General features: G+C 50.8%; 1 protein-coding gene across 7 annotated transcripts in view; it reads right to left on the bottom strand.

Moving 5' to 3' along the window:
• TNS1 (tensin 1) overlaps positions 1–24,667 on the bottom strand; it is a 362,619-nt gene that overhangs the window by 12,550 nt on the left and 325,402 nt on the right. For 5 of the 7 annotated variants that reach the window (XM_069982318.1, XM_069982317.1, XM_069982320.1 and 2 more), the window contains 8 exons: positions 22,411–22,570; positions 20,375–21,252; positions 20,175–20,261; positions 19,617–19,748; positions 19,451–19,543; positions 7,334–7,411; positions 5,037–5,102; positions 108–276 (listed from right to left, as the gene is read on the bottom strand). In XM_069982318.1, coding sequence (XP_069838419.1) covers positions 108–276; positions 5,037–5,102; positions 7,334–7,411; positions 19,451–19,543; positions 19,617–19,748; positions 20,175–20,261; positions 20,375–21,252; positions 22,411–22,570 — 1,663 coding nt within the window. The remainder of the gene's footprint in view (positions 1–107; positions 277–5,036; positions 5,103–7,333; positions 7,412–19,450; positions 19,544–19,616; positions 19,749–20,174; positions 20,262–20,374; positions 21,253–22,410; positions 22,571–24,667) is intronic. The other 2 variants (XM_069982319.1, XM_069982324.1) reach the window with 1 other exon arrangement.

Genomic DNA, 24,667 nt, shown 5'->3' with positions numbered 1-24,667 from the left:
CAGTAGTTATATTCCTGTATATAGGAGCAGTATTATAGTAGTTATATTCCTGTATATAGGAGCAGTATTATAGTAGTTATATAGTGCAATCAATGTGTTTTTCTCACTTTCTCTGATTGTCGGTTAAGGTGATGCCCTGAGCGGACACTTTAAAGTGGATGACAGTTGCAATGGGTTGAGGGTCAGCGGAGAGTGTCTCAGCAATGGTCTTGGCAATGGCCTGCGGTCCTGTCAGAGATTCCATGTCAATCGAATTCACAAACAACACATTGCAGGCTGCAGGAAGAGATAAGAGTTTGCCACAGATTATTACAATCTCCTTCCCCACCTGTTCTAAGTAACTCTGGTTACAGCATAAATATTGTACACAGTGGTGCTTTGGATTAGGAGTATAACCTGTTCTGGGGCGGCACTTGTAATCCAAATCACTCTTACACCAAAGCAAATTTCCCCATAAGAAATCACTTATCTGCAGACAATTGGTTCCAAACCCCAATTATACTGATTATTATTCTGAATAACATGTAGAAGAGATGAAACAATGAGAAGCAGCAGAATCTGTGATATTATAAGTTACTGTACAGTATAGCAGCATGTGGTATATAATATATAGTAACTGTATAACCCTGATAACACAGCAGCTGGATATGTGATATATAAGTTACTGTACAGTATAGCAGCATGTGGTATATAATGTATAGTAACTGTATAACCCTGATAACATAGCAGCTGGATATGTGATATATAAGTTACTGTACAGTATAGCAATCAGCATGTGGTGTATAATGTATAGTAACTGTATAACCCTGATAACACAGCAGCAGCTGGATATGTGATATATAAGTTTCTGTACAGTATAGCAGCATGTGGTATATAATGTATAGTAACTGCATAACCCTGATAACACAGCAGCAGCTGGATATGTGATATATAAGTTTCTGTACAGTATAGCAATCAGCATGTGGTATATAATGTATAGTAACTGTATAACTCTGATAACACAGCAGCTGGATATGTGATATATAAGTTACTGTACAGTATAGCAGCATGTGGTATATAATGTATAGTAACTATATAACCCTGATAACACAGCAGCTGGATATGTGATATATAAGTTACTGTACAGTATAGCAATCAGTATGTGGTGTATAATGTATAGTAACTGTATAACCCTGATAACACAGCAGCAGCTGGATATGTGATATATAAGTTACTGTACAGTATAGCAGCATGTGGTATATAATGTATAGTAACTGTATAACCCTGATAACACAGCAGCAGCTGGATATGTGATATATAAGTTACTGTACAGTATAGCAGCATGTGGTGTATAATGTATAGTAACTGTATAACCCTGATAACACAGCAGCAGCTGGATATGTGATATATAAGTTACTGTACATTATAGCAGCATGTGGTATATAATGTATAGTAACTGTATAACCCTGATAACACAGCAGCTGGATATGTGATATATGTTACTGTACAGTATAGCAGCATGTGGTGTATAATGTATAGTAACTGTATAACCCTGATAACACAGCAGCTGGATATGTGATATATAAGTTACTGTACAGTATAGCAGCATGTGGTATATAATGTATAGTAACTGTATAACCCTGATAACACAGCAGCAGCTGGATATGTGATATATAAGTTACTGTACAGTATAGCAGCATGTGGTGTATAATGTATAGTAACTGTATAACCCTGATAACACAGCAGCTGGATATGTGATATATAAGTTACTGTACAGTATAGCAGCATGTGGTATATAATGTATAGTAACTGTATAACCCTGATAACACAGCAGCAGCTGGATATGTGATATATAAGTTACTGTACAGTATAGCAGCATGTGGTGTATAATGTATAGTAACTGTATAACCCTGATAACACAGCAGCAGCTGGATATGTGATATATAAGTTACTGTACAGTATAGCAGCATGTGGTGTATAATGTATAGTAACTGTATAACCCTGATAACACAGCAGCAGCTGGATATGTGATATATAAGTTACTGTACAGTATAGCAGCATGTGGTATATAATGTATAGTAACTGTATAATCCTGATAACACAGCAGCTGGATATGTGATATATAAGTTACTGTACAGTATAGCAATCAGCATGTGGTATATAATGTATAGTAACTGTATAACCCTGATAACACAGCAGCAGCTGGATATGTGATATATAAGTTACTGTACAGTATAGCAGCATGTGGTGTATAATGTATAGTAACTGTATAACCCTGATAACACAGCAGCTGGATATGTGATATATAAGTTACTGTACAGTATAGCAGCATGTGGTATATAATGTATAGTAACTGTATAACCCTGATAACACAGCAGCAGCTGGATATGTGATATATAAGTTACTGTACAGTATAGCAGCATGTGGTGTATAATGTATAGTAACTGTATAACCCTGATAACACAGCAGCAGCTGGATATGTGATATATAAGTTACTGTACAGTATAGCAGCATGTGGTGTATAATGTATAGTAACTGTATAACCCTGATAACACAGCAGCAGCTGGATATGTGATATATAAGTTACTGTACAGTATAGCAGCATGTGGTATATAATGTATAGTAACTGTATAATCCTGATAACACAGCAGCTGGATATGTGATATATAAGTTACTGTACAGTATAGCAATCAGCATGTGGTATATAATGTATAGTAACTGTATAACCCTGATAACACTGCAGCTGGATATGTGATATATAAGTTACTGTACAGTATAGCAGCATGTGGTATATAATGTATAGTAACTGTATAATCCTGATAACACAGCAGCAGCTGGATATGTGATATATAAGTTACTGTACAGTATAGCAGCATGTGGTGTATAATGTATAGTAACTGTATAACCCTGATAACACAGCAGCAGCAGCTTGTAGATACAGGATGGAGCTGCAGATCCCCATAATGCAGTAGTGTAGTACAACAGGCTAGAAAAGAGAAGCAGGGCTGCTGTCAGAGGGCTGTGTGGTCACATGACAGCAATGGGGAAGGGGTGTGTACAGCATGGACCAATCAGGAAGTGAGAATTACAGAGCTGTGCAGGAGGACAGAGACAGAAACTTCTCTTTACAGCAGTGTGAATGGCGCAGTGTAAGTGCAGGCACATCATAGCAGCAGTGTGTATAGCTGAGTGTAAGTGAAGGCACATTATAGCAGCAGTGTGTATAGCTGATTTTGAGTGCAGGCACATTTTAGCAGCAGTGTGTATAGCTGAGTGTAAGTGCAGCCACATTATAGCAGCAGTGTGTATAGCTGAGTGTAAGTGCAGGCACATTATAGCAGCAGTGTGTATAGCTGAGTGTAAGTGAAGGCACATCATAGCAGCAGTGTGTATAGCTGATTTTGAGTGCAGGCACATTATAGCAGCAGTGTGTATAGCTGAGTGTAAGTGCAGGCACATTATAGCAGGAATGGAGAGGATGGGTAACACAAGGGCTGACAGAGACTGCAGGGAGCATGAAGGAATGAGCAGGGCAGATGTGGGCACATACATGCAACACTCTCTGTCCGGGGAGAGAGGGGTTACATGGAGACATTACCTCCACAGTCCTGTCCCCTGATGCAAGCCCCAGCCTGAAGTGGATCTGCTGTGATTTGGAAGGTGAGGGAGACTTCCTGGGTCAGAGTACAGGGCTGTAGACCCCGCTATGCAGACCATGCCCCTCCCCCACTCCCCCTCCCACCCAGTACAGGGAGCTCCTACACCAAAGCAATGCTCTTACACCAAGTCACTATTTTAAAAATCTGGGATCTCCCCTTGTAAAGTGCTCTCAATTCAAATTACTCTTAAACCGAGGGACCACTGTAAATAATTCTGTCCCCCTTTGTGCTTTTCCTCCTCTGTGGTGCTGGAGGATACAGAATCAGTCTTCTTCCTCCTCTGTCAGCTGACAGTATATTTCTCTGCCCCTTCTATGCCATTCCTATTGGCTTCTATTATCAGGCACAGACCTATGGGGGTGGGGGGTGTAAGAATGTGTCCTCCAGCACTCAGCTCATCAGGAGGAGGAGACAGTGACTGAGCATGTGTGTCCTCCAGCACTCAGCTCATCAGGGGGAGGGGACAGTGACTGAGCATGTGTGTCCTCCAGCACTCAGCTCATCAGGGGTAGGAGACAGTGACTGAGCATGTGTGTCCTCCAGCACATCAAGAGGAGGAGACAGTGACTGAGCATGTGTGTCCTACAGCACTTAGCTCATCAGGGGGAGGAGACAGTGACTGAGCGCGTGTGTTCTCCAGCACTCAGCTCATCAGGGGGAGGAGACAGTGACTGAGCATGTGTGTCCTCAAGCACTTAGCACATTAGGAGGAGGGGACAGTGACTGAGCATGTGTGTCCTCCAGCACTCAGCTCATCAGGGGGAGGAGACAGTGACTGAGCATGTGTGTCCTCAAGCACTTAGCACATTAGGAGGAGGGGACAGTGACTGAGCATGTATACTGTGTATATACCCCACCAGCTATCACTTAACTATCACGGGAAAGGAGGAGTGGATCGCACCGCCCTCGCAATCTCCGGCAGCCGGATTCACAGGAAAGAGACCAGCGGGGTGTCCCCAATATGGCCACTGAACTCAGGGTGCTCCGTATAAGCAGTAAGGTAATGTACAAATAAAGAGTCAAAGATACGTGCACTCACCGATGTAGTGTGCCGCTGGGGTACTTTACTGGAGGTTACATCCACACATGCAGGGAGGGGGGAGTGGAGGCAGGTGTATTCTCAGGTGTAGACAACAATTGTTTCACGTGTTCCCACGCTTCTTCCGAATTCCGTAGACCGGAAGAAGCGTGGGAACACGTGAAACAATTGTTGTCTACACCTGAGAATACACCTGCCTCCACTCCCCCCTCCCTGCATGTGTGGATGTAACCTCCAGTAAAGTACCCCAGCGGCACACTACATCGGTGAGTGCACGTATCTTTGACTCTTTATTTGTATATCACTTAACTATGCTATAGCACTATATACTGTATATAGCCCCCCACCCGGCCACTCACCTGCCCCCTGTTTCAGCAGATCACTGTTGGTCGGTGTCGCTGTTTCTCTGGTCTCATCGGACGGATCTAAAAGAAACAACATGAGAGGTTACAAGAGAGCAGCTATCACTTCTCTATATACTGTATATACCCCCAGCTATCACTTATCTATATACTGTATATACCCCCAGATATCACTTCTCTATATACTGTATATACCCCCAGCTATCACTTCTCTATATACTGTATATACCCCAGCTATCACTTCTCTATATACTGTATATACCCCAGCTATCACTTCTCTATATACTGTATATACCCCCCCAGCTATCACTTCTCTATATACTGTATATACCCCCAGATATCACTTATCTATATACTGTATATACCCCCAGATATCACTTATCTATATACTGTATATACCCCCAGCTATCACTTCTCTATATACTGTATATACCCCAGCTATCACTTCTCTATATACTGTATATACCCCAGCTATCACTTCTCTATATACTGTATATACCCCCAGCTATCACTTCTCTATATACTGTATATACCCCCAGCTATCACTTCTCTATATACTGTATATACCCCCCCAGCTATCACTTCTCTATATACTGTATATACCCCCAGATATCACTTATCTATATACTGTATATACCCCCAGATATCACTTATCTATATACTGTATATACCCCCAGCTATCACTTCTCTATATACTGTATATACCCCAGCTATCACTTCTCTATATACTGTATATACCCCAGCTATCACTTCTCTATATACTGTATATACCCCAGCTATCACTTCTTTATATACTGTATATACCCCAGCTATCACTTCTCTATATACTGTATATACCCCAGCTATCACTTCTTTATATACTGTATATACCCCAGCTATCACTTCTCTATATACTGTATATACCCCAGCTATCACTTCTCTATATACTGTATATACCCCAGCTATCACTTCTTTATATACTGTATATACCCCAGCTATCACTTCTCTATATACTGTATATACCCCAGCTATCACTTATCTATATACTGTATATACCCCGCAGCTATCACTTATTTATATACTGTATATACCCCCCAGCTATCACTTATCTATATACTGTATATACCCCCAGCTATCACACTATATACTGTATATACCCCCACCTATCACTTATCTATATACTGTATATACCCCCAGCTATCACTTATCTATATACTGTATATACCCCCAGCTATCACTTATCTATATACTGTATATACCCCCAGCTATCACACTATATACTGTATATACCCCCCAGCTATCACACTATATACTGTATATACCCCCCAGCTATCACTTATCTGTATACTGTATATACCCCCCCAGCTATCACACTATATACTGTATATACCCCCCAGCTATCACACTATATACTGTATATACCCCCAGCTATCACACTGTATACTGTATATACCCCCAGCTATCACTTATCTATATACTGTATATACCCCCCAGCTATCACATTGCATACTGTATATACCCCCATCTATTACACTATATAATGTATATACCCCCAGCTATCACACTATATACTGTATATACCCCCCAGCTATCACACTATATACTGTATATACCCCCCAGCTATCACTTATCTGTATACTGTATATACCCCCCCAGCTATCACACTATATACTGTATATACCCCCCAGCTATCACACTATATAATGTATATACCCCCAGCTATCACACTATATACTGTATATACCCCAGATTAGCCCCCCAGCTAATATACTATATACCCCAGATACCCCTCCAGCTATCACACTTTATACTGTATATACCCCAGATACCCCCAGCTATCACACTATATACTGTATATACCCCCAGTTATCACACTATATACTGTATATACCCCCAGTTATCACACTATATATCCCAGATATCCCCCCAGCTATTACACTATATACCCCAGATACCACCCAACTATCACACTATTTACTGTATATACCCCAGATACCCCCCAGTTATCACACTATATACTGTATATATCCCCAGTTATCACACTATATATGCCAGATATCCCTCCCAACTATGACACTATATACTGTATATACCCCAGATACCCCCCAGTTATCAGATGTAAGATTCGCATAGAAGCAGCCAATCCAAGAACAGTGTTACTACAGATCTGCCAGGTTAGGTGTGATGTATGGTAGTACAGCTGAGCTGTGACCTCTGGTAGTAGAGCTGAGCTGTGACCTAGGATAGTAGAGCTGTGCTGTGACCTCTGGTAGTAGAGCTGAGCTGTGACCTTTGGTAGTGCAGCAGAGCCTTACCTCGGCTGGGTATCACCAGCTTGCAGGGCAATGCCAGGGGGGTAATGGAGTGCTGATACACCAGAGCGGAGAGGCAGCCTGGAAGACAGAAGGGAGGTTACCTGGAGGTGTGATACTATAACATCATCATCACCATCACATAAAGTGAATCTAGATAAATAAAAAAAAAAAAAAAAAGGTTTTGCAAATACATAACATTTTATATTCCAGAGCTGCATTCACAATTCTGTTGATTGATAACAAGTTTGTGCAACCTTCCCATTATCAAATTCCCTTCTTAGGCTGGGTTCACACTACGTATATTTCAGTCAGTATTGTGGTCCTCATAGCAACCAAAACCAGGAGTGGATTAAAAACACAGAAAGGATCTGGTCACACAATGATGAAATTGAGTGGATGGCCGTCATATAACAGTAAATAACGGCCATTATTTCAATACAACGGTCGTTGTTTAAAGATAACAGCAAATATTTGCCATTATATGGCGGCCATCCACTCAATTTCATCATTGTGTGACCAGATCCTTTCTGTGTTTTCAATCCACTCCTGGTTTTGGTTGCTATGAGGACCAGGGCCGTCTTACCCATTGGGCAAGGTAGGCGGCTGCCCGGGGGCCCTTGCGTCCGAGGGGGCCCCGAAAGTCTTTTTGATCCCGCCAGCGCCGAAATAACAGCAGCCGGGGCCTGTGAGAGATCACTATCAGAGGCCCCATGCTGCTGTTACTTCGGCGCTGGCGGGCCGCGGGAGCGGGATTGGCCGGCATCACTTAGTGCCCTCGTACGTCGGGACCTCTCCCCTGCCGCTGTCCTTTACCTCAGGCTGCTGCACGGCCACCGGGGTGAGTATTGTAACCCCCGGAGGATTACTGTGTGTGTTTGGGGCGGGGGATGGCGGTCTGCAGGGATAGTGTGTGGGGAATAGTGTTAGCGGCCGGGGGGGTTGGCAGTGTGTGTGTGTGTAGGAGGAGGAGGAGGATAGGGGTAGTAGTGTGTGTGTAGGAGGAGGAGGATGGGGGTAGTGTGTAGGAGGAGGAGGATGGGGGTAGTGTGTGTAGGAGGAGGAGGAGGGGGTAGTAGTGTGTGTGTAGGAGGAGGAGGAGGATAGGGGTAGTAGTGTGTGTGTAGGAGGAGGAGGATGGGGGTAGTGTGTGTAGGAGGAGGATGATGGGGGTAGTGTGTGTAGGAGGAGGATGGGGGTAGTGTGTGTAGGAGGAGGAGGATGGGAGTAGTGTGTGTAGGAGGAGGAGGATGGGGGTAGTGTGTGTAGGAGGAGGATGGGGGTAGTAGTGTGTGTGTAGGAGGAGGAGGATGGGGGTAGTGTGTAGGAGGAGGAGGATGGGGGTAGTAGTATGTGTAGGAGGAGGAGGATGGGGGTAGTAGTGTGTGTAGGAGGAGGATGGGGGTAGTGTGTGTAGGAGGAGGAGGATGGGGGTAGTAGTGTGTGTGTAGGAGGAGGAGGATGGGGGTAGTGTGTGTAGGAGGAGGAGGATGGTGGTAGTGTGTGTAGGAGGAGGAGGATGGGGGTAGTGTGTAGGAGGAGGAGGATGGGGGTAGTGTGTGTAGGAGGAGGATGGGGGTAGTAGTGTGTGTGTAGGAGGAGGAGGAGGATAGGGGTAGTAGTGTGTGTGTAGGAGGAGGAGGATGGGGGTAGTGTGTGTAGGAGGAGGATGGGGGTAGTGTGTGTAGGAGGAGGATGGGGGTAGTAGTGTGTGTGTAGGAGGAGGAGGATGGGGGTAGTAGTGTGTGTAGGAGGAGGAGGATGGGGGTAGTGTGTGTAGGAGGAGGAGGATGGGGGTAGTGTGTGTAGGAGGAGGATGGGGGTAGTGTGTAGGAGGAGGAGGATGGGGGTAGTGTGTGTAGGAGGAGGATGGGGGTAGTAGTGTGTGTGTAGGAGGAGGAGGATGGGGGTAGTAGTGTGTGTGTAGGAGGATGGGGGTAGTGTGTGTAGGAGGAGGAGGATGGGGGTAGTAGTGTGTGTGTAGGAGGAGGATGATGGGGTAGTGTGTGTAGGAGGAGGAGGATGGGGGTAGTGTGTGTAGGAGGAGGAGGATGGGGGTAGTAGTGTGTGTGTAGGAGGAGGAGGATGGGGGTAGTGTGTGTAGGAGGAGGAGGATGGGGGTAGTGTGTGTGTGTAGGAGGAGGAGGATGGGAGTAGTGTGTGTAGGAGGAGGATGGGGGTAGTGTGTGTGTAGGAGGAGGATGGGAGTAGTGTGTGTAGGAGGAGGATGGGGGTAGTGTGTGTAGGAGGAGGAGGATGGGGGTAGTGTGTGTAGGAGGAGGAGGATGGGGTAGTAGTGTGTAGGAGGAGGATGGGGGTAGTGTGTGTAGGAGGAGGAGGATGGGGGTAGTGTGGAGGAGGATGGGGGTAGTGTGTGTAGGAGGAGGAGGATGGGGGTAGTGTGTGTAGGAGGAGGAGGATGGGGGTAGTGTGGAGGAGGATGGGGGTAGTGTGTGTAGGAGGAGGAGGATGGGGGTAGTGTGTGTAGGAGGAGGAGGATGGGGGTAGTGTGTGTGTAGGAGGAGGAGGATGGGGGTAGTGTGTGTAGGAGGAGGATGGGGGTAGTAGTGTGTGTAGGAGGAGGAGGATGGGGGTAGTGTGTGTAGGAGGAGGAGGATGGGGGTAGTGTGTGTGTAGGAGGAGGAGGATGGGGGTAGTGTGTGTAGGAGGAGGATGGGGGTAGTAGTGTGTGTAGGAGGAGGAGGATGGGGTAGTAGTGTGTGTGTAGGAGGAGGAGGATGAGGGTAGTGTGTGTGTGTGTAGGAGGAGGATGGGGGTAGTGTGTGTAGGAGGAGGATGGGAGTAGTGTGTGTAGGAGGAGGATGGGAGTAGTGTGTGTAGGAGGAGGATGGGAGTAGTGTGTGTAGGAGGAGGATGGGGGTAGTAGTGTGTGTGTAGGAGGAGGATGGGGGTAGTGTGTGTAGGAGGAGGAGGATGGGGGTAGTGTGTGTAGGAGGAGGATGGGGGTAGTGTGTGTAGGAGGAGGATGGGGGTAGTAGTGTGTGTGTAGGAGGAGGAGGATGGGGGTAGTAGTGTGTGTAGGAGGAGGAGGATGGGGGTAGTAGTGTGTGTAGGAGGAGGAGGATGGGGGTAGTAGTGTGTGTAGGAGGAGGATGGGGGTAGTGTGTGTAGGAGGAGGAGGATGGGGGTAGTAGTGTGTGTAGGAGGAGGAGGATGGGGGTAGTGTGTGTAGGAGGAGGATGGGGGTAGTAGTGTGTGTGTAGGAGGAGGAGGATGGGGGTAGTGTGTAGGAGGAGGAGGATGGGGGTAGTGTGTGTAGGAGGAGGAGGAGGGGGTAGTAGTGTGTGTGTAGGAGGAGGAGGATGGGGGTAGTAGTGTGTGTGTAGGAGGAGGAGGATGGGGGTAGTGTGTGTAGGAGGAGGAGGATGGGGGTAGTAGTGTGTGTGTAGGAGGAGGATGATGGGGTAGTGTGTGTAGGAGGAGGAGGATGGGGGTAGTGTGTGTAGGAGGAGGAGGATGGGGGTAGTGTGTGTAGGAGGAGGAGGATGGGGGTAGTGTGTGTGTAGGAGGAGGAGGATGGGGGTAGTGTGTGTAGGAGGAGGAGGATGGGGGTAGTGTGTGTAGGAGGAGGAGGATGGGGGTAGTAGTGTGTGTGTAGGAGGATGGGGGTAGTGTGTGTAGGAGGAGGAGGATGGGGGTAGTGTGTAGGAGGAGGAGGATGGGGGTAGTGTGTGTGTGTAGGGGGAGGAGGATGGGGGTAGTGTGTGTGTGTATGGGTCAGGTGGGGGAGGAGGATGGGGGTAGTGTGTGTGTGTATGGGTCAGGTGGGGGTTGTGTGTGTGTGTGTAGGGGGAGGAAAATGGGGGTAATGTGTGTAGGAGGAGGATGGGGGTAGGGGGAGGAGGATGGGGGTAGTGTGTGTAGGGGGAGGAGGGGGGTCAGATGGGGGTAGTGTGTTTTTAGGGGGGCAGATGGGGGTAGTGTGTGTGTAGGGGGGGGGAGATGGGGGTAGTGTGTGTGTAGGGGGGGGGGAGATGGGGGTAGTGTGTGTGTAGGGGGGGGAGATGGGGGTAGTGTGTGTGTAGGGGGGGGCAGATGGGGGTAGTGTGTGTGTAGGGGGGGCAGATGGGGGTAGTGTGTGTGTAGGGGGGGGCAGATGGGGGTAGTGTGTGTGTAGGGGGGGGCAGATGGGGGTAGTGTGTGTGTAGGGGGGGGCAGAAGTAATTGTACTGGCTAGGGGCGGGGTTGCAAAGATGGGGGGGGGGGGGGTTGATGGCGGCGGCCGTGGGGGGCCCAATTCGCACCTCTGCCCAGGGGCCCATAATGCTGTTAAGACGGCCCTGATGAGGACCACAATACTGCCTGAAATATACATAGTGTAAACCAAGCCTTAGGCTATGTTCACACTGTGTAAAACTACGGCCGTAGTTTTGCGGTGTGTGACATAGCTTTATGTTGAATGGGATCCCGGCCTGAGCGTACACACATCGTACACACTTCGGCCGTGATCCCATGCGGCGCTGGAACAAAACTAACAGGTCAGTTTTCTGCGGATCATCCGGCCGGCACTTGGGGAGAGTAGTAGTGGTGAGGAGGAAGAAATGGAGGCTGAGGAGGCTGTGAAAGCTGAGGACTTGGTTGAGTGTAAGGAGGAGGACTGTGTGCTGAATGAAGACCACCACTCTGATGTCACCCAAAGTACCCCCCAAAGCATGCAGGAGAGCTACAGCATTATGGCAGCGCAGGTGGCCCTGCCAGACACTGATGATGATGATGGTCTGTCAGATGGAGGCTACTACAGGCCATAGTCAGGCAGGAGTCCCCCCTGAGGATGGAGGCTACTACAGGCCATAGTCAGGCAGGACTCCCCCATGAGGATGGAGGCCTTCACATTTGGAGAAGAGCTCGGTGATGATGTTCCTGTAAAAAGAAAAGCAGCAAAAAAGCAAGAGAGTGTGAGTCTTGTGTTCACTCCATTCCAGCAGTCCGGGCGGCTGGTGACTCCTCTACACTGCCAGTCCCCATTTCTGATGTGGAATGGGGCCACCAAGGAGGAGAGAGAGATGGCAAGATGGCGGAGAAAGCCGCTCCTGCTTGTGTCAGTAGTGGGGGCGGCCATAGTAAAGGTAAAGAAGGGCCGGACAGGAAGGTTCAGGGCCACTCGGGAGTCTCGGGTGCTGCAGGACGCTCCTCTGTGGGGGGTGCCCAGGCATCAGGGACTGGTGAGGAAGGTTCCAGAATGTCACATCCACCTGGAGTGACAGCAGTTCCGGTTGCCGTGTCTCCTGCTGTGGGCTCTGCGGGATGGCAGCGGGAAGGCGCATCTTCTGGGAACGCAGTAAGCCACTCTCCCAGGTCAAGAACATTGGAGCCTATAACAGGTTCCAGCGGGAGAGTTCGTAGTGATGCGGGGCCATGTGCGTCACCTGTCATGGCATCCGCAGCTAAAGAGACTGTTGGGACTGAGACACGAAAAACAGTGCTAAAACCTGCCACACTGATCCATAAAGCCAGCCCAGCTACTGAGTGTATGGAGGTGATGGATGGGGGGAGTAGTAGTAGTATGAATGTTGTGCAGACTGGGGGAGGGAGTGGTGTTATTGATGGGAGTAGTAGTGGTGTGCATGATGGGGATGTGAGTGGTTTGAATGCTAGGGGTGGTGAAGTTAACTCTTCAGGTGCCACTGGAGAAGTGGCAATTCTCAGGGCAGATATTGCTGGGGTATATTCTGGTAATGCGGTTATTAATCAGTCAGGGCCGGGTCCGGCTGCCCCTCCAGTCCAGGGAGATCTTCACTTCCACCCCCTGGGGAGGGTCACTTGCAACGACGCCTTCTGGAGGCACTTAAGAAAGGAGATAGAACACTCCAGGTAGAGGGGAGGGAGGTCGACTTGTCCTTCTACATTGAAATACATGGACTAGGAGCCTTCCGAGAGAACAATGGGGAAGTGGTCTGGTCGCTTCCAACACCCGGGCAGGAGGTGGGCCGTAGGAACGTGGCCCGTCTGGTATGGAGAGGCAGTGATGCGTGCCCACAGAGAGGGAAGGTGGTGGAGCTTCTCTTCCAGATGAGGTTCAAGGCCAGTGACATCTTTACCTTGATCCACCCCTACGGCTCCTCTGAGTTCCACATCAGGTTTGTAAGACCAGAGGGGCTTGAACTTTTCTGGTCTAATTAAGAGCTGGTGAAGGACGAGCCCGGATGGTGAGATTTCATTGTTAAAGCGATATCTCGCCAGAGCATGGTAAAGAAAGTGACCGTTTTGACACGTTACAAATCACTTTCTTGTTATGACATCATGACTTGGTTGGGCAGGTACAGAGAAGTGACGGACGTTCCCCAGAAGAACTTTGATCAGCATGGCATCTGGTCTGGGGCCTGGACGTTCTCAGTCCGTCTAAAACGTTCAGGCAATACTGTTGCGCACATACCATCAGCCGCTTTCCTTGGTCGCGACAGAATCCAGGTTTTTTACCAGGGGCAACCGAAGCTGTGCCACAGGTGCGGTGATCCCACCCACTTTAGCGCAAACTGCTCTAAGCTGATGTGCGCACTGTGCGGTGCGGAGGGTCATCTTGCTGCATCCTGTGGCCGGATTAGGGGCCACCTGTGTGGTGACCTTGGTCACCCATTTAGTAAGTGTCCCCGTTCTTTCTCTTATGCTGCAGCCACCCGAGCTGGGGAGGGCCCTGAGGTTGCCTCAGCGGGGGAGGGGACCAGCAGAGGAGAGGGAGCACCAGAGCCAAGGAAGAAAACTGACAAGGAAAAGCGTAAGAGCCCCACTCAGCTTAGGCGAGAGGAAAGGCGCAGAAGGAGCAGGGACCTTGGATGGAGGGAGATGGCAAGAGGAAAAACGCAAGCGCAGCAGAAGGAAGAATGTTAAGAAGATGCCTAAAAAATCTAAGGCGACTTCTTCGTCTTCCCAAAAAATTATTAAAGGCCAGATGTCAAAGGATGCCCCGACTGACCCCCCCTCTGATCGGTCTATCTAACAGATATCAGTCCCTCAGTGAAGAAACCTCTCCATTTTTAGAGGGAGAGGTTGAGGGACTGGTGTCTAGGGCAGAGGAACCTCCAGGAGGTGCCGAGCCTGCTCCCCCAGAGGCAGTTTCCTCAGGGGGTCAGGTGGCCTCAGGTGGGGGAAGTGAAGATCAAGAGATGGATATGTCCACCTCTCTAAAACGGGCTAAGGAACCATCTAAGGGGTCTTCCTCTGATGTTGAAGGGGGTGGAAAGAAAAAAGGAAAGAAAACAAGTAAGTAGAAGTTTAAGGCCGTCCAACTCAATCACCCATGATGGCGGCACTCACCCCATTGACGCTGGCATCCATTAACTGTGCCAGCATTAAGTCGGATACGGCTAGATTCGCAGCCTTTGATTTTCTCGGTCGTATTAACGCCGACATTTTGTTTTTGCAGGAGACCAGGTTGACAGATCTAGCCTCTCTAATAAAAGCCAAGCGAGAGTGGAGGCATGGGCCTTCACACTGGTCTCTTGCAGCTGAGCCGTATAGTGGGGTGGCGGTCTTTTTTACCGCTCCTGTAGAATGCAGACGGGTTATTGAGTTAGAAATGGGGAGGTGCCTGATCTTGGATGTCCTCATGAAGGGGCAAGAGCTCCGGCTCATTAACATCTATGCCCCACAGACTAAGTGGGACCGTAAAAGCCTTTTTATGAGGATTAAGCCTTTTCTTTTTATGAGTCGGCAGGTGGTCTTTGGTGGAGACTTCAACAATATCACGAGGTCTCAGGACAGGAGAGGTGCCAAAGACATGCTGGCTTATGATAGCATGGCCCTGATCAGCATAGTTAGGGAAGCTCGCCTAGAGGATGCCCACATCCGGACCCCCTCAGGCCACGCGGGTTTCACCTATCATCGAGGTAGCTGCAGGTCTAGATTAGACAGGTTTTATTTAAAGGAGGAAGCCGTCTCTTCCGCAGTGTCCGTGGTTGAGGTGGAGTTCTCCGATCGCTGTCTAATTTTGTTTTCCCTGAATGTTTCAGAGACCCCCCGGATGGTTAGAGGCTACTGGAGGCTGAATTCGTCCCTCCTGGAAGAAGCAGAGGGAAGACAATCCTTTGAGGATTTTCTTCAGAGTCAGGTACCTTTACTGGGCCTATGTAGTAGTAAGTCAGAGTGGTGGGAGATATTCAAGAAGCGGGTTGCGAGGTTCTTCCGCCAGCTCTCGAGCCTCAGGTCCCTGAATAGGTATCGTGTGTATCAGGGCTTGAGGAGGAAGCTCGAGCATCTCGTCTCGACTGGAGGTAGTAGAGAGGAGATCTCCAGAGTGAAAGCCTTGCTCATGAGGTGTCAATATGATAGGCACACATCTTTAGTTTTTGAGAGGGATTTCGGGAGTTACCGCTCGCCCGACCCCTACAGAAACTGTAAGATGTCAGTGAGTAGTAAGATTGTGACTGGACTGGTTGATAGTACGGGATCTCTGAACCGGTCCAGATCAGGGATCCTGGAGGTCGTCAGATCCTTTTACTCACACCTCTTGGGGAGGAAGGATCTAGATCGAGATGTGATGTCGGGTTTCCTGGCTGAAGCCATTCCTGAGCCAGGGGTAGACCCCTCTCTTGATGATTTGGCAGAAGAGATCAGGGAAGAGGAAGTTAGACTGGCGATTGAAGGGCTTGCCCTGAAGAAGTCCCCAGGTCCAGATGGCTTAACATCTGAGTGGTATAAGACCTTTAGGGACCTCTTGGTTCCCCTCTTGACCGAGGTCTTCAATGAGTGTCTTTCCTCGGGCACTCTGCCGAGGTCAATGAGGAGGTCAGCCCTGATTCTTCTGTCAAAGGGTAAAGATTCGAGCCGTATTGAAAATTGGAGGCCCATAGCTCTTCTCAATGTGGACAGGAAGCTTCTGGCAAAGATACTGTTTAATCGGCTGGTGAAGTTTGCACCGCGGCTTCTTTCGGAGGCTCAGCACTGCTCTGTTCCAGGCCGAAGCACCTTAAGTGCTGTCCTTAGTGTCAGGGAGGCAGTGGAGCGGAGTAGTGCAGGTCTTTGGAAGGGGTACTTGCTGTCACTGGATCAGGCCAAAGCATTTGATCAGGTGAACCATGAGTACCTCTGGTCCGTCCTTCTGAGATATGGCCTACCAGATACTTTTGTCAATTGGCTTAAGATCTTGTATGCAGGGGCAGAGAGTTTCTCGCTGGTGAACGGTTGCTCTGGCCGCTCTTTTGCGGTTGGGTCTGGTGTTCGCCAGGGCTGTCCTTTGAGCCCACTGTTGTATGTGTTCGCGATCGACCCTTTCCTTAGGAGGGTTGGTTGTGGACCATTGGCAGGGGTCGGGATGAGCCTGGAGGAGCCAGAAGCCACCCTGAGAGTGGTAGCGTACGCTGATGATGTCACTATCTTCGTGTCCTCGAGAGAGAGAGAGAGAGAGAGAGAGGAGGTCGATATGGTGATGTCGGAGGTGGACCGCTACTCAGAGGCATCTGGGTCCAGCATCAACCCGGATAAGTGTGAAAGTCTCTGGCTGGGAGGGGGAGATCCCGAGTTTGATCTCCCGGGCACCCTTCCAGGGCCCCAAGAATCAGCAAAAATCCTAGGCATTACATTCGGCCAGGGTGATTACCCCACTAAAAACTGGGATGGTAGGCTCCAGAATGCCGCTCAGAGGGTGGACCAGTGGAAGGGTTGGTCTTTGACCCTCAGGGAAAGGGTACACCTGATCAAATCGTACCTGCTCCCTTTGTTCATCTACCTGGGCAGTGTATGTATCTTGCCAGAGGCTTCCTATACTAGGATCTACAGCCTGTTCTTCCAGCTGTTATGGGGGAATAGGCTGAACCTGGTCAAGAGAGAGGTTACGTACCGCACGAGGAGACTAGGGGGTTTGTCTATGGTGAACCCTGTGGTGTTCTTAGTGAACACCTTCTTGAAAGCTAACATCACAAACCTCTGGAAAGAGAGGGCTCCTCCGTGGGTACTCTCCTGCAGGGAATGGTTTCGGCCTTTCTTCCAGGAATGGGAGACAGGAGGGCGAGTGAAGGACCTTCGTACACCCCATGGGTATCTTCCGGCTTACGCTACCCCGACTCTGAAGATGATACGTCGGTGGGGTCTGGGAATGTGGGAGATCAGGACTCAGTCAAGGAAATTCCTTGACCAAAGGGTTCTGTTGACCCATTTCCAGAAGCCCTTGGCGCTCAGGGATTGCCCAGGTCGGGATCTAGAGGTTGGGGTTAGTCTTTTAAACTCGAAACGGATCCCTCAGAAGTTTTGGGATTTGGCCTGGCGCTGCTTCCAGGGGAAGCTATATGTAAGGGACAACTTGAAGTGCAGGAGCTCCGATGATCGGGGGTGTCCCCGAGAGGAGTGTGGGAATACGCTGGAAAGCATGGATCATTTCCTGCTTCATTGTCCCTTCAATATAGGGGTTTACACCAGGGTGGGCGCCTCCATGGGTTGGAGTCAGTTGGTCAGTCTCACCTATCCGGAGTGGGCTTATGGGGCATTCAGGAACCTGGGTGGCCGAGATCGATGCACGTTATTTCTAGTCAGCTTAGTGGTTAGGTACCACACGTGGAACGCACGGTGTCTAGTATCTACACAGCGTAGAGTCCTCTCCGAGGTGGAGGTCTGTAGGAACATCACTGGTGACCTCGGGAAGATCAGGTCTTTGGAGTATGGCAGGCTGGGTACAAGTAGGGCTTCTCTCCTGTGGAGAGGTTTTTCCTTTGCTGTGCCCTAGGTACTGAACCCACTGGGTGAGGGACCATAATTCTGGTTAGGGACAGTGTAGATAGGGACAGCAGTAGGGAGAATGTGAGGGTTAGATTAATATTTAGGGATAGTATTAGGGAGAGAGTAGGGAGAATAGTCAGGGATAGGTTATAAATTATTATGGTACCCGGTCTGCCATCCTCCGATCCCGGTGGGGGGATGTGCATGACACGTTAGCTTTTTGTTTTGGTTTTCTATCAGGTTATAAATGGTAAAGGGCTTACAGGCTACCGAACTTGGGTCATATTGTTATGTGTTGTGTTACACTATATGTTTAGGTAGTTTGGTGGAAAATGTGATACATTCTGGGGTATAGAATAGGTTGGGTGGGTGATGGGGGTTTGGATCGTGTGTTTTCCTGGCGTGAGCCGATGGAGCCGGAGCTATATCCGGACTAACTCTGCGGACTCCAACAACTTGAGGCTCATGCACAGGACGGTTACTTGATGGTTCTGACATGGGTCAATGAGGGACAGGAGTGAACATACTGACCTAGGCTTATGTCTAGATTTGGGGTGAGGGTGTTGGGGCGTGTAGGTAGTGTGATAGACAGGCTATTATTTCACATAGTTATTACATTGTTATTATTATTTGCATCAATTTTGCTTTGCTTTCTCTTTGATTGTAAGATATAAGGCAGCCGGACCTGTTGTTCTTCAGTTGATTTGGGAGGTTTTTATCTCTTATTATTTCTATTAATGATGATGACAAAGGTAGTAGTACTGATTTTTTTTTTTTTTTTTTTTTAATGCTATCTTGTTTTCTTAGGTTAGTTTTAGTTAGGTGATTAGATTTATATCTAAAGTTATTTAGTGTGTGTGTATGGGGTTGGGGGGCTGTGTGTTTGGTGGTGGTGGTGGGTTCGGGGGTGAAACACGTTGGTGTGCATGTGTGTGTAGGAGGGTTGTTGGTGGGAATAGGGGTGAGCAGGCTAAGGTATGTGTGTTATTTTTCTTTGGTTATATCCCAGCTGGGACAACTTTAAGTTCAGCTATTTCATGGCCTATATGGCATTTGGCCCTATGCGGCCTTTAATCTGTGTGCTATGAAGTTTTTGTTTTTTGTTTTTTGCTATCTTTAAACATAAAGCTGGACTGGCCATGTGAGGCAGGTGTGTGCGATTATTTTGTTGTTTATTTCACAATTTTGAAACACTGGATGTTTTTTTTTTTCATGACAAGACAAGTTTAGTATTGTATTGGTTTTTGTTATGGCTGGATATGCCTGATTTTGGTTTATGTATTTGTTAATTTTTCTATTTTTCTAATAAAAGAATTACAGGATGTAACTCAGGATCAGTAATGTAATGTATGTACACAGTGACCTCACCAGCAGAATAGTGAGTGCAGCTCTGGGGTATAATACAGGATGTAACTCGGGATCAGTACAGGATCAGTAATGTATTGAAGTTCTTACCAAAGTATGGCTCATTGGGACATCCCTTTAGCTTGACTCCTCGGGGACTGGTCTCTATGAGGAAATGTCTCACCAGCTCATTTGTGGAGTCTCCTGGGGGCAGAACGGTCACTTAGTAGGATACACGAGAGGTTCTGGGATATGGTCTTGTAGGTGGAACACTCACCTTTCTTGCTGGGCTGGGCAGGAGTGGGGGGAGGGGTGGCCACCTTCATGGCCAGTCCATAGGCTCCTCTGAAGGAGTGGCTATCCCGGATGATGAAGGTGCCCGGTTCTCGCTCTTTCAGTAAAGCGATTGCTGCAGGAGAGAGGAGACATGGTCAGGGGGACGAGGGTCAGTGGCTGGGGGTCAGGGGGACGAGGGTCAGTGGCTGGCGGTCAGGGGGACGAGGGTCAGTGGCTGGGGGTCAGGGGGACGAGGGTCAGTGGCTGGGGGTCAGGGGGACGAGGGTCAGTGGCTGGGGGTCAGGGGGACGAGGGTCAGTGGCTGGGTGTCAGGGGGATGAGGGTCAGTGGCTGGGGTCAGGGGGATGAGGGTCAGGGGGACGAGGGTCAGTGGCTGGGGGTCAGGGGGACGAGGGTCAGTGGCTGGGGGTCAGGGGGACGAGGGTCAATGGCTGGGGGTCAGGGGGACGAGGGTCAGTGGCTGGGGGTCAGGGGGACGAGGGTCGGGGTCAGTGCTCAGGCCCGTCGGGTCGAACACACGAGATGGTCTGGCACTCACCCTGATCTCTGGAGATCTCCGGCTTGTACCAGTACTTGGATGTGTCTTGGACAAACTTGACATTTGCTCGCGTCTCCGGACTTCCATCTGAAAAAGAAGGGGAAATGCTGGGAGGGCATGCTGGGAGATGTAGTTATGTCACAGGTTGGAGGTCACTGCTGGGAACCTCTGCAGGGCATCTCACCCTCTCATGTGATTACCTGACATTGAGAACTTGGAGAAGTCTGGCAGGGTGTGTGTGAATGCCATGGTGCTGCCCCCGCTGGGGCTGGACATCCCGCTGGACAGGGGCGAGCTCTTGCCGTTCAGGGTGGAGTAGTTGGGCAGGCTGTTGGAGCGGTCCCCCGAGGACATCCTCCGCTTCTCGGGCAGTGGTACGGGGCTTCCCTGCCGGTACAGGGTGGAGTCTGGTGAAGACGACGATGGGCTGCCAATGCCCTGGTAGTAGGCAGGAGACACTGGGAAGCTTGGAGTGGATGGGGCCTGGTATCCCGACGCACTGCTCTGCCGTGAGAGGGTTGGCCGCCGTTCCTCAGGGGTGGAGAAGCCGTACATGCCGTGTCGCTCCATGCTGGGGCTGCCAGGTGTCACCGGGGCACTACCACTCATCACAGCCTGGTGGCGAGACAAGCTGGGGCTTCCCGGGGTGGCTGCACTGCCACTCTGTACCCCCAGGGGGTGTCTGCTCAGGCTTGGACTTCCAGGGGCATTGGACATAGTTGGAGTGACCACCCTGCGTACAAATCCTGGGCTGGGTGGGGTGTTGGTGCCCACGGTGTTGGTGCCCACTGTTCTGTGCACAGGTTGGGGGCTGCCATAAACCACATACCCGGCCATGGCGCTCAGCGGGACCTCAGAGTATCCATCGGTCTGTGTGATGGCGTTATTGGGGCTATAGGAGTAGCCCTCGTACGAGCTGGTTCCTGCCAGGGGTGTCATGGAGGGCGGGGTTGGCGACGAATTCTGGTAACTGCTCTGCGGTGAAGGATGAGACAGACTGGTGGAGTGGAAGATGGAATCCACCGATGGCTGGGCCGGACTGGGAATCCGGATGCTGCCTTCTGCTGATGGACACACCCTAAGGAGAAGAAGAGGAGAACATTGTCTACCGCCATACTGTGCAGCATACCCACAGCTCTACATTAGTAAGGAGGAGAGGAGAGCGGGGTCTACCGCCATACTGTGCAGCATACCCACAGCTCTACATTAGTAAGGAGGAGAGCAGTGAGCGGGGTCTACCGCCATACTGTGCACCATACCCACAGCTCTACATTAGTAAGGAGGAGAGCAGTGAGCGGGGTCTACCGCCATACTGTGCACCATACCCACAGCTCTACATTAGTAAGGAGGAGAGCAGTGAGCGGGGTCTACCGCCATACTGTGCAGCATACCCACAGCTTTACATTAGTAAGGAGGAGAGCAGTGATCGGGGTCTACCGCCATACTGTGCACCATACCCACAGCTCTACATTACTAAGGAGAAGGAGAGGAGAGCGGGGTCTACCGCCATACTGTGCACCATACCCACAGCTCTACATTAGTAAGGAGGAGAGCAGTGAGCGGGGTCTACCGCCATACTGTGCACCATACCCACAGCTCTACATTAGTAAGGAGAAGGAGAGGAGAGCGGGGTCTACCGCCATACTGTGCACCATACCCACAGCTCTACATTAGTAAGGAGGAGAGCAGTGAGTGGGGTCTACCGCCATACTGTGCACCATACCCACAGCTCTACATTAGTAAGGAGAAGGAGAGGAGAGCGGGGTCTACCGCCATACTGTGCACCATACCCACAGCTCTACATTAGTAAGGAGGAGAGCAGTGAGTGGGGTCTACCGCCATACTGTGCACCATACCCACAGCTCTACATTAGTAAGGAGGAGAGGAGAGCGGGGTCTACCGCCATACTGTGCACCATACCCACAGCTCTACATTAGTAAGGAGGAGAGCAGTGAGTGGGGTCTACCGCCATACTGTGCACCATACCCACAGCTCTACATTAGTAAGGAGGAGAGGAGAGCGGGGTCTACCGCCATACTGTGCACTACATTAGCAGGATGAGGGGTGTCAGGCCGGCTGCACATGACGCTCCTCTTCGTGATGCCGGTGAGTACGTGGCTGGGGGTCCTGAGGCTCAGAGGAGCGATATATATGGGATATAGCACAGCCCTGGGGAGGATGGGGGTCTCCGGCCCGGCAGGGAGGGGGCGGCACTATTACCCAGTCCTCTGCTCACCCGTCGGTGCTGTGGATGGGGCTGCTGGTAGACACGGGGCTGGGAGCAGTGAAGGGGTATCCACCGCTCCTCCTCAGGGGGTCCGGCTGGTAGGCCTGGGGGGCGCTAGGTGATGGGGGGGCTGCTGTCCGTGCCACAGACTCCACATAACTCCGGGGCTCTGCAGAGGGAAGAGGTTAAAGGTCAGTGCTGCAAACCACGCCACAAAGTGCAAGAACAACAGCAGCAGGCGGCACACTCCTCAGCGGGCTGCACCTGTCTGTGTTAGGAAGCTGAGGACCCCCACAGCCTCAGGCCGTTACAGTGTATCGGGGCAGGAGAGGTACTGCTGCTGTGAGGAACTGACGGGCGGCCATAATGGAGCGATGCCCTCAGGTGTATACAGCCCCTGCCCCCTGTGTATACAGCCCCTGCCCCCTGTGTATACATCCCCTGCCCCCTGTGTATACGGCCCCTGCCCCTGTGTATACAGCCCCTGCCCCTGTGTATACAGCCCCTGCCCCTGTGTATACAGCCCCTGCCCCCTGTGTATACAGCCCCTGCCCCCTGTGTATACAGCCCCCAGTGTATACGGCCCCCTGTGTATACGGCCCCTGCCCCCTGTGTATACATCCCCTGCCCCCTGTGTATACGGCCCCTGCCCCTGTGTATACAGCCCCTGCCCCTGTGTATACAGCCCCTGCTCCCTGTGTATACAGCCCCCAGTGTATACGGCCCCCTGTGTATACGGCCCCTGCCCCCTGTGTATACAGCCCCTGCCCCTGTATATACGGCCCCTGCCCCCTGTGTATACAGCCCCTGCCCCCTGTGTATACAGCCCCTGCCCCCTGTGTATACAGCCCCTGCCCCCTGTGTATACAGCCCCTGCCCCCTGTGTATACAGCCCCTGCCCCTGTATATACGGCCCCTGCCCCCTGTGTATACAGCCCCTGCCCCCTGTGTATACAGCCCCTGCCCCCTGTGTATACAGCCCCCTGCCCCTGTGTATACAGCCCCTGCTCCCTGTGTATACAGCCCCTGCCCCCTGTGTATAAAGCCCCCTGTGTATACGGCCCTGCCTGCCCCCTGTGTATACAGCCCCCTGCCCCTGTGTATACAGCCCCTGCCCCCTGTGTATAAAGCCCCCAGTGTATACGGCCCCTGCCCCCTGTGTATACAGCCCCTGCCCCCTGTGTATACGGCCCCCTGTGTATACAGCCCCTGCCCTCTGTGTATACAGCCCCTGCTCCCTGTGTATACGGCCCCCTGTGTATACAGCCCCTGCCCCCTGTGTATACGGCCCCTGCCCCTGTGTATACAGCCCCTGCCCCCTGTGTATACAGCCCCCAGTGTATACGGCCCCTGCCCCCTGTGTATACGGCCCCCTGTGTATACGACCCTGCCCCCTGTGTATACGGCCCCCTGTGTATACAGCCCCTGCCCCTGTGTATACAGCCCCTGCCCCCTGTGTATACATCCCCTGCCCCTTGTGTATACAGCCCCTGCCCCCTGTGTATACAGCCCCTGCCCCCTGTGTATACGGCCCCCTGTGTATACATCCCCTGCCCCTGTGTATACAGCCCCTGCCCCCTGTGTATACAGCCCCTGGCCCCTGTGTATACAGCCCCTGCCCCCTGTGTATACAGCCCCTGGCCCCTGTGTATACTGCCCCTGCCCCCTGTGTATACATCCCCTGCCCCTTGTGTATACAGCCCCTGCCCCCTGTGTATACTGCCCCTGCCCCCTGTGTATACTGCCCCTGCCCCCTGTGTATACAGCCCCTGGCCCCTGTGTATACAGCCCCTGCCCCCTGTGTATACAGCCCCTGGCCCCTGTGTATACAGCCCCTGCCCCCTGTGTATACAGCCCCTGCCCCCTGTGTATACGGCCCCTGCCCCCTGTGTATACGGCCCCTGCCCCCTGTGTATACGGCCCCTGCCCCCTGTGTATACGGCCCCTGTGTATACGGCCCCTGTGTATACAGCCCCTGCCCCCTGTGTATACAGCCCCTGCCCCTGTGTATACAGCCCCTGCCCCTGTGTATACAGCCCCCTGCCCCCTGTGTATACGGCCCCTGTGTATACGGCCCCTGCCCCCTGTGTATACAGCCCCTGCCCCTGTGTATACAGCCCCTGCCCCCTGTGTATACAGCCCCCTGCCCCCTGTGTATACGGCCCCTGCCCCTTGTGTATACGGCCCCTGTGTATACGGCCCCTGCCCCCTGTGTATACAGCCCCTGCCCCTGTGTATACGGCCCCTGCCCCCTGTGTATACGGCC

Source organism: Dendropsophus ebraccatus, chromosome 9, assembly GCF_027789765.1.
Source record: "Dendropsophus ebraccatus isolate aDenEbr1 chromosome 9, aDenEbr1.pat, whole genome shotgun sequence".
In the NCBI taxonomy this organism is placed as follows: domain Eukaryota; kingdom Metazoa; phylum Chordata; class Amphibia; order Anura; family Hylidae; genus Dendropsophus; species Dendropsophus ebraccatus.
This window is presented reverse-complemented; position numbering and strand designations above follow the sequence as displayed.